This window comes from Lathamus discolor, chromosome 1 (genome assembly GCF_037157495.1).
Source record: "Lathamus discolor isolate bLatDis1 chromosome 1, bLatDis1.hap1, whole genome shotgun sequence".
Lineage (NCBI taxonomy): Eukaryota > Metazoa > Chordata > Aves > Psittaciformes > Psittacidae > Lathamus > Lathamus discolor.
In genome coordinates, this window is record NC_088884.1 from 53,874,267 (window position 1) to 53,884,505 (window position 10,239).

Sequence of the window (10,239 nt, forward strand, 5' to 3'; positions counted from 1 at the left end):
AAAACAAATCCCACTTTTGGTTCTAAAGCTTCACTCAAATTCTCTGTCCCAGATGATTAGTTTTTTAATAAAAAGTCTCCTTGGAAAGAGGGGAAATCATAGCGAGGTTTTATTTTTTCCTTAAAGCATGACAAGGGAGAGGAACAGAGAAGGAAAAGTCTCATTCCCATCTTCATCAGTTTCCCTTTGTTTTTTCCCTGATTTTTGTCTCTTAGACAAAAGACAGCTTCTTCCTACATGAACAAGACACTGGGCAGTGCTGTTCCCAGGGCCGATCCTGGGCTGAATTCCTGGTCATGAAACCTGTTTTGATGAGACACAAGTGGAATAGTGGTCTATGGGTATGGCACCGACGTACTCGTGAGAGCCCAGAGCACACACACGCAGGGCTTGTGTCTGAATCCATGGCTGGTGTCTCTGCATGCAGAGCACCATTCCCACAGGTTGGCTGGGCAGTCTCGTGAGCAGCTGGGAGGGGACCAAAGAACATCTTACCTTGAAGCAGGAGTATTCCCCTCCCTCTGTGTTAGACTTGGCTGGAAAAAGGGGGAGGACAGAAAGGTAAGGTTAGGATGTGAGCCGAAGGGAAGCGCAGAGCAGGTCCTGGTTTTCCTGTGCTTTCTACGACTTCAGTTGTCTTAGGAGGATGGAAAAGTTTTTTCTTCTCGTGGTGCTGTTGCTGGTAAATGGCTGCTTGGGCATCATTGTCTTTTGCTGGGTATCTAAAAGCTTTACCATCAGCTCCCTCCCCCTTGAAACACAGCCTCCAGACCAGATTTCCCATAGATTGCTGATGTGAAAGAAAGACATAGGAGGTGGAATGGGGAGAGATTCCTTTATTATTATTATTAGAAATAGAAAGAAACAATGTCTCTAGCCCTTTTTCCGGGGATAAGTGGCAGTGGTCATCACATGTCCACTAGCAGGCTTTGCCTTATCACAAGAATATACTACCTTGTGTCTTCTAAGGCTTTTTTTTTCCTTGAAATGTGATGCAAATGTGGATAGAAATGTAGTCGGCAGACAAATGCCTCGCCTTTGTAGCAGGTTTGAGTATCGCAGTTTGCATCCTTGAGCACTGGATGGCAGGTGATGCTGGGGTTCACACCCTGGGTGCTCGTTCTCATTTGCTGCCCCATGTACGCAGCAGCTCCTGGGGCTGCTAGCACCTCTTCTAATACTGTAATGCCTCCAGAGGTGTGAACAGCATCTCTGTGCACACATGATGCTGTGTTACTCGACAAGTCCCGTGTGCCCACACTGTGTCGGTCATGCTACACAGGTAGAGGTCTGTCCTGTGGTGCAAACGGGGACCAAGCTCTCCTGAAGCTCCTTGGCCAGGCTCTGCATGTGCTGCCTGGAGCATGCTCCTCTATTTCCACCCAGGAAATCCTGGACAGAAATAAGAGTGTCATTGCTTTCTAAATGCAAACGATGGCACTTAGGCTAGTGCTTCGGGTGCTGCTGTAGGTCTGATACACCTGATGTGAATTTCTGACTTGGGGGAGAAGGGATGAAAACTTTCAAGTTGTGGTGGTTGCTTTCTTCTTTGCTTGAGTTTTGGTTGTTTGGGGGCTTCTGTCTTTGTTTTGGTTTTAATTTTTTTTTTCCCCTTCCAATGTGCTGGGTCACAGAAATCGCAGAATGGTTTGGGTTGGAACGGACCTTAAAGCTCATCCAGTTCTAACCCCCTGCCATGGACAGGCAGGAACAGCTTCCACTAGACCAGGTTGCTCAAGGGCCCGTCCAACCTGACCTTGAGCACTGCCAGGGATGGGGCAGCCACAACTTCCAGATAAATTCGTATTTTCATCTTGACTGGCTCTCTTTGCACACTTGTCACTGCCTCCTGCAAGTCTAAGGTTGTCTCTGTAGAAATGGGAGGATATGGCGAGTTCTGAACAGCAAAAATCCCCCACCTTTAAATCTCAGCCTACATTCAAGTGCATTGACTTGTAAATGCTTCCAATTATGTAATGACATAGATTCCTTGTTCCTGGTAGCTGGCTGTCGTCACTTCCAGCCTTTGAAAGAGCCGGAAACAGAAAATCAGGCCCTTGTGTTTAAAACCTGAAAGTCTGCACGTGCTTAGCCTGTGGGTTAAGCTGGAGCTGCTCAGGCTTGGCTTTCTGCATCTCACATCTTGATGAATTAAGAAGCTTGTCCCAGGCACACTTGTTTGAGATGTGCATTTCTGGACATGGTGGGAAATAGAAGGATTATATGAAAAAGCCTTTCAACATAACACATCAGATTTCCTCCATTTGAAAATCCAGGCGCAGTAACTGGCTCTTAACGAGATTTTTCCCTGAGCTCTGCAGAGTTCCAAGGAATGGATGGTGTTAAAAGAAAAAATGAAACAAACAAACAAAAAAGGTCAAACAGCAGTTTAAATTTTCAAACTGGCCTCCCAAACTTGTTGAAGAGCTGGTGTTCCTCAAGGCTTCTATGGTAGAGGGGCGGCAGGTCCCTGGGCCTGGGGGCCTGGCTAGGCAGGATGGGCGCCAGGATGCTGTGGTGCGGCTGGTTGGGCAGGGTGCTGCTGGGTGACACCAGCCAGGGCAGGACCTGCGCTGCAGGGTGCCAGCTCTGCAGGGGCAGCTTCGACAGGCTTTCAGGGCTGCTGGCAAAGGCAAAAGGGAGAGGTGAAAGGGGGCTGCAGCGTTGCAGGGAGCCCACAGCCCACCCAGGCGATGCTGAGGCAGGGCAAAGGGAAGCCCTGGTCCTCTGGTTCAACTTCCCCCTTGAAAAGAGTGTACGCAAGGGTTTCATTGCTGTTAGGTGCTAGGTGGGGAGTGCATAAGAGGGTGAGGCAGGGGAGTGACTGCCGAAGCGATGTGGGCTTTTACATCTGGCTGCTCCTGCCTCCAGGGAGACTGGGAGCAGCCCTTGGCCCCGTGTGAGGAGCTGGGAGGCAGTACCAGCACCAGGGCTGAGCGGTACCTTTGGAAAGCCAGGTTATTGCAGCCTGCCAGTGCCCCCGGGAACACAGAGCTGGAAAGGGTTGAAAGGTGGTAATCGCGCCGGTGGTAGTGTTTCAGTCTCCCAAAAGCCCTCCTTGCCCTATCGGGAGTGGAGTGGTCATGTCTCCATCCTCCTCTGGCTTTCCTCCTGTGCTGCTGCTGCCTGCAAGGTGGAGAGAAAGAGATGCAGATGCTTTCTTTGCACATTGGGGGCCGGTTGTTTTCATTTACACCCCCAGACAGATTTGGCATGTTTGCATCCTAAACCAAAGTTTTTATCCCAGAGGAAAGCACCAAAACTGTTTCAGCCCTGCAAAACAGGCGTGCTGGTGGGGCACCAGCCAGACCGGGGAAGAGCAGGACAGCGGGGAGAGGTCTGGCTGATGCCTGCTGGGAGGTTGAGATGTTGTCTCCTGCAGGGTTTTTTACTTACTGTTCTTTTGAACAATATATAATATATAATGAGGAGTTAGGCTCTCAGTTAAAGCCACATCCCCAAGTAGGCTCCTGCATGGTACCTTTTGCTGCCACCACTTGTTCAGGACACCATCACTGGCAAAAACAAAGGGTCCCCCTGGACCTTAGGGTGGGAAAACAGGGCAGTGCTGCTGCTCTGTGGGAATGATCCTGGTGGCCCTGCTCAACTTGCCACTTGCTTCTCTCCCAGTGCTTCCCAGAGGAGGATGCTCCTTATTTAGAATCAGAATAGTTAGGGTTGGAAAGGACCTCAAGATCATCTAGTTCCAACTCCCCTGCCATGGGCAGGGACACCTCACACTAAACCATTCCACCCAAGGCTCTGTCCAAACTGGCCTTAAACACCACCAGGGATGGAGCATTCACAGTGCCATTCCAGTGCCTCACCACCCTCACAGTAAAGAACTTCCTCCTTATATCCAATTTAAACTTCCCCTGTTTAAGTTTTAACCCGTTACCCCTTGTCCTGTCACTGCAGTCCCTAATGGAAGAGTCCCTCCCCAGCATCCCTATAGGCCCCCTTCAAGTACTGGAAGGCTGCTATGAGGTCTCCATGCAGCCTTCTCTTCTCCAGGCTGAACAGCCCCAACTTCCTCAGCCTGTCTTCATACGGGAGGTGCTCCAGCCCCCTGATCATCCTCGTGGCCCTCCTCTGGACTTGTTCCAGCAGTTCCATGTCCTTTTTATGTTGAGGACACCAGAACTGTACACAAAATTTCCCCACCTTGAGCTGTGCACACAACGTGGCAGGGCTGTTCCCACTCGCTATCCTCTCTGTGCCTGTTCCCTTCCTCTGTTCTGAAGAGCTTTTTGTCAGTCACCAAGCTAACAGCATCCCTTGCAGGACACCTCTGTGCAGTCACCCACCACATCCCTCATCCCTGGGGCCACTATCCCTTCCAAGACCCATCTTCCCCATCAGTGCCAAACACGCCATCGCTTTGGAGCCATGACCGTGCCAAGCTGCAGCTGGTTTCGGATGTGACCCCCCCGTTGCCCCGCCGCCGTACTCACCCCCCACGCCTCCTCTTCTCCCTGTCCCGCCAGCAGCAGACAGCGAAGGAGATGGACAGCGCCAGGATAACAGCTCCGCTGAGCAGCGACACGGCCACCGCAGCACGGGAGCCAGTGCCTGGGGGCTGCGGGGTGGCTGCGGGGAGAGATCAGGATGGGCCCATGGGAGCAGGGCTGAAGCGGGCATTGCTCATGCACCCGCACCGGTCCCGCTCCCCCTTATAATTGCGCTTCAGGGCATTGTTTTTAGGAAGAAGCATTTAAAGACAGCTCCATAAACACAAAAGTTGATGGTGTGTGTGTGTGGGGAGGGAATCCCCAAAATCACATTAAGAGTTAATATGGGAGAGAATGTCACATGGGAGAGAAAATGTGAGATGTTGGATGCAGCTTGGGTGAAGCATAAAGGGAGGAGGAATGAAACACAATGAAAAAGAAATGGTGGTAGGCTTGCTGTCGGTTGGGGTTGTTTCTTTTTAGTGGAATGTGTATTTTTGGTTGTCTGTTGCATGGGGAGGGGGATAGGGAAAAGGTTGAAAGAGAAAAATAAAGTGGAGAAGGGGAAGAGTGTGGGAAAGGGAAAAAGAGTGGAAAAGGGGAAGAAAGGGGAGAAGTGGAAAAGGGGAAAAAGGAGAAAAAGGGGAGTAAGAGTGGGAAAGGGGGAAAAGTGGGGAAATGAGTAAAAAGAGTGGAAAGGGAAAAAGTGGAAAAGGGAAGAAAAGTGAAGAAAAAACAGATAAGCAAAAAGTTAAAAGGGAACAAAAGTGGAAAAGTTGGGGGGGGGAAAGGGGAAAAGTATTAGGGAAGCATGAGTATTTGAGAGAAAAATGGGCTTGTGAAGGTTAAAAAAAAATTGATAAATTGGAAACTTTGATGAGTGTAATCATAGAATCATAGAGCGGTTTGGGTTGGAAGGGATCTAGGAGTTCATCCAGTTCCCACCCCCTGCCACAGGGGGACACCTCCCACTAGACCAGGTTGCTCCAAGCCCCGTCCAGCCTGGCCTGGAACACTGCCAGGGATGGGGCAGACACAGCTTCTCTGGGCAGCCCGTGCCAGAATTTTCTTGGATGGTGTATGGGCCATCCGAGTGTGTGACCCGTACCTGCCGTAAGAGCAGTGTTGGAGAGAGCAGATGAATACATCCTGATCAAACCATAAAGGAAGCCTAAATGGTGTTTGCATTGTCAATGTCTAAACTTAAGGAAGTGGCTCCCATCCCAAGAGCAAAATAATACAAAAGAGTTCACTAATGTCTGCAAAAATTGCGTGTTTTGGTTTTCAAAGTAAAAAAAAATACATGAACAATGCCCAACCTTACAATCCTTGCAAAATAACCAAGCTAAGACATCTGAAACAACAGAGATTTGCTTTTTGTTTTAAGGAGAAAAGGCGTATTGGGATTTTCCCCTTAAAGCTGTCTTAAAAGCCTTCTGTTCTGGGGAACCCAGGGTGTGATTTAACATTTGGAGGGTTTTTTGGTTCCCCCAAGTTGTTTCTGCATTCAGTAGTGCACAAACTGCAGCCTCTGTTTAGGGCTGAGAACGCAAATATTGCTGCTGAGTGTTAGGAGTGTTTCACTGCAGAAGCATCTGTAACTCATTGCAACAAAGTTCATTGCTTTTATTTTGCAATGCTTACTTTTATCAACGACAGACAGCGACTGATTGTGTATCATTAGGTTTTACAGCTCTGAATTGAGATGAATTGCTTTCTTTCTGTTCTCATCTTTAAAGGGTGAGCTGCCTGGAGTGCTTCTGAGCTGAAGCACCTGTGCGGGTGTCCTATGGTTGAAGCACTTTGGTTTTTAATTTTGAGGTGCTACCTGTTTAAAATGGATTTGCATGTTTTGAGCAGATGATAGAGATGATATTTCTTGAGCAAGTGAGAGAGAAGCAGCAAAAGGCAGACTTCTTCCATTTCCAACTCTTTTTAGCCAGCTCTTGCACCACAGGTTTGCCTGTCAACTGTTCCTGAAAGAGTCCCACGTCCGATTCCCAGCATGAGCAATACAATTCACGCATAAGCCATGTAGCATTTACAACTGAGGTGTTTTTGCTTGTGCTGCAACAATACACACCTTTCTTGGGGGCAGTTTTCCTGAAGTTGGTTAATGTGTACACACAGTACGCAGTGTGCGAGAGGAAGGTTTTAAAGCAGTAAGCTTTGTTCCTTCAACGTTAAGCCATTTGTTCTCAATAAACTGGTACCACAACAAATGTGAGGGTCATTTGCAACCGAGATTTGTTCTGCATGTGCTTTCATACACAGAACGTTTTGGGTTAATTCAAAGTCCAGCTTTCCTCCTATTGAAAGTTTTAGCTGTGCCCTGTAGTCCCTGTGCCTGGCACCCAGAGTCAGGTATCAGCTGGTACCAGCTCAGTGCTGCCTGTACCAGTTACTGGGAATGAGAGGAAGCTTGACCATTTGCTGTGCTGTTGCCAGGTGAACTTACCCTTTGACAACCCCTCACCTTATGCAGCTCATGAAGCGCTGCTGCAGGGACCCTGCTGAATCACAGCACATCACCCGTGCCAACAACCACCGAAGGGGACAAGCTGGACCTCTGCTGTCCCCTTTCAGGGTGGCAGGAGCACCCCAGCTCCTCCCCCTGCCCTCACTGGCTTGGCCAGAGTGAGGACACCCCTGTGTGAGGTTTTGTGCCTCCCCTCCCGTGTTAGTGATGGGGTGATGATCGCCTGCACCCCCCTGAGACCCTGTGAGCAGCTCCTTACCCTGACACCGGGGTGGAGGGTGGCTCCAGGAAGAAGTGCTGTCCCGGCGGAGGCAGGACAGCCTCTGGCTGCCCACCAGCTGGTACCCATCCTGGCACCAGTACACGAGCACCGAGCCCAGGGAGACACCTGAGCCTCTGTCCACGTAGTAGAATCCATAGCGTGGTGGGACGAGTGCTGTGCATGGTGCTGGGGAGAAGGGAGGACGTTAAGTGCAGGTGATGACAAAGCCCCTCTTGGTGATGCTCCTGAAAATGCTTCTGTACCCTGTGTCACTCCTGCAGGTCCTGCAAGTCTCTAATTTATTTACTATGTGTGTGTGTAATCCTAAAGGAAAGATGAAGGGAAGGCTGGTGGCTTTATCTGGAAAGCAAGTCTTCTAGTTGCAAACTCTGCAATGTGAGCAGCTACTGAACAGAAGTGGGACTGGAAATATACAGGTTGGGGAGAGTGTGCAGAGAGCAACTCTTAGGAGGGAAAGGAAGAGGACAGGCATTTTTAAATACCCCAGTATTCTGGGAGAATATTGTTGGCTGGATCTCAAAGCAATGAAATACTGTTCTATGCTGTAGGGAGATACTTTTTCCACCCCAGCCTTAATTTTTTTCCTAATTTGTTACCCACAGCTATTCGGAGCTAGTCAGTTATCCTGCTTAGATCATCCTTTTTTGCATTGCACCTTTTGTATCTTTAGTGCTGTTTGTTTCTGTTACTATCTGGCAAGAGCCAGGGGTGAGACAGACTCCAAACGGGATGCCAATCTGACTGTGTGCTTGCAGAAAATCCCTGGATATACTAACACATGCCAAGAAAGTGTGGGTGAGTACCTTCTCGTGTAACAGGTATCACAGGTACCAGTGTCCTGAATTAAAGGAAAATACTCTGATCAGCTCCAGTTAAGCTAAGTTTAGAACCTGCGGGCAGAAATGTGCTTTATCTAGCTTAGAGGGAACTTCTGAGGGAAATTCTGAGTGCAGCAGTAAAGCTAAAGTGTGAGAGAGGTTTGGTCTGCCTCTGTGTTTGTTGAGTCAATGTAGGCTTCTCTTCCAGAGGGGCTGACAAGAAACAGACCAGGTTGAGTAAGATCAGACTTTCTCTAGGTTAGCAATTCTGTTAACAGGTAATGGAGATGTCCATATGAGTAAATTCAGCAGTGCCAAGGAGGCTGCCCAGATGCCTGGTCTGGATCTGTTGCCCGGTTAAACTGTCTGACACTGGATAGCACCTTCCCCAACAATTCCTTGCTGTTGTTTAGATATAGGGTAGTCCAGGGGCTGTTCCCAACAAGCATTTTGGAAATTACATGTAGTTCATAAAGGTTTAGGAAGGTGACGGGTTCAGTAGTATGGCATGGGCTGCTCTGTGCCTCTGCCTGCACTGGGCAGGTGGTCATTCCACAGCAGCCCCAGTGCCATGTCCCACTTGCTGGGAAGCAGTGTGTGCTCTGCTCTAGCAAGTGGATTAAGAAAAAATAATCACCCCAAGCACTTGGAGATCATCTGTGCTTCTAAAGAATGCCCATCCTCATTTCTGCCCAGGGGTCCCAGCTCATCTTTTGGGGACAAGGATGTGTTCAGTGTGCCCATGCCCTGGGCGGGGAGCTGGTCCATCATGGTACGTATAGAGGTTAACTTGGGGGAGGAGTTTACTCTCCAAGGAAGACAGTCGAGTGTTAAATTTTCTCCCTGTGCCCAGCAACTTTTCCTCTGACATGATACACCTCTCACAGACTACAGAAGCTGCTGTGGCCATGGGGACCACACAAAGCCCTGCAGCCCCCTCAGTGTGCCTCCATGCCCACCAGGAGAAGCACCACAATGCCATCATCAACGCATCCCCCACCTTTCACCCTGTCTGCCTGCACAGGGAGGCAGCCTGGCAGAGGGAGAGATGGGCGATCACTCACTCGAGTACCTGAGATGTTGCTGTGCAAGTAGGTCCCGTTGGCAATGTCTCGGGGCAGCCCCTTTCTGACGCGTCCTGCCCCGGGTGAGGCAGTCCCGGGCCCAGCAGCATCACTCCAGGCAAAGCTCAGGCAGCTCCAGGGCAGCAGGCAAAGGGCGATGCATTTTCTGAGCCTTTGTCCCATCATCATTTGAGGAAACCCAGCATCATCGGGTGCCCGGCCGTCCAGAGTGCCTGCAGTTTCCCCTTCGCTTCTGAGCAGGAGTCAGCTGGGCTCTTAGGGCATTAAGCCTTGAGTGGCAAAGCTAGCAGCTGCCTTTCCCCCAGGGCTTGTTTCTTCTCTGTGCCGGCACAAGCGCCACATCACTTCTCCTGGCACTGCCAGCCCTGCTCTGGCTGCTTGGCTGAGCAGCTCTGCAGCGAAACCAGGCATGGGAAGGCGAGTGAGAAGCAGCAAGTGCTTGGAATCCACCTTTTACAGATCCCTCCTGCAGGGAATGGCTTTCACCATCTCCCTGGCTGCTGCAGCTTCAGACCGGGCCCCCTCCTCCTCCTCTATCTGCCAAAATACACATTCAGGCTCGCTGCTGAGACCCTCCCATGCTCGTCTTCCCTCCCGCCAGAGCCTAGGGCTGGTTTTCTGTAAACAGCAGTGGAGTGGGGTAAAAGCCATAGGAATCAAAAAGGTTTCATAGCAGCAACTCTGCCAGCTTTGCCACTGTGGGAACCGCAGAGAAATCTGTTTTCTTTTTCCTTGGGGTTCCCTCTGTCCAGCGTCTCTCCGCTTGTCTCTTCAGGCCCTGATGTTTTATAATGTTTTATAGATAGAGGTGCTGTGGTAGCAACCACCTTTTGCCTCCTGGGCTGTAGATTGCTCTTACCTGCACCTATGTGCCTAGTCCCTGCGTGCACCCAGGAAGAGGCAAGGTGCCCTATGTTGCCCAAGCCCTTGAGACCAAGATGTTTCGGAGCAGGCAGTGTCTCTGTGCTGAAGCCAATGGCCAGTCCACCACCTGCGTGATGAGCAGTGCTTTGTGGTGGTTCTTGGAGCATCCCCTCCTACGCCTATCTTCTCCCCTCCTTGCACCCCCGGGAGCTCCCTTCACCCTGTGGGTCTCCTTTACCCCTCTGGTAAAGCCAGAGGC

At 50.2% G+C, this 10,239-nt stretch overlaps 1 protein-coding gene across 1 annotated transcript; it reads right to left on the reverse strand.

The window, feature by feature from the left end:
- Positions 1-864: 864 nt before the first annotated feature.
- Positions 865-9,281, reverse strand: LOC136007138 (sushi domain-containing protein 3-like). Its single transcript, XM_065665058.1, is given in 5 exon segments — positions 865-2,623; positions 2,944-3,119; positions 4,451-4,590; positions 7,190-7,378; positions 9,104-9,281. Coding segments are annotated over 5 exon segments (909 nt in total). The 3' UTR covers positions 865-2,397.
- Between the last annotated feature and the right edge of the window lie 958 nt (positions 9,282-10,239).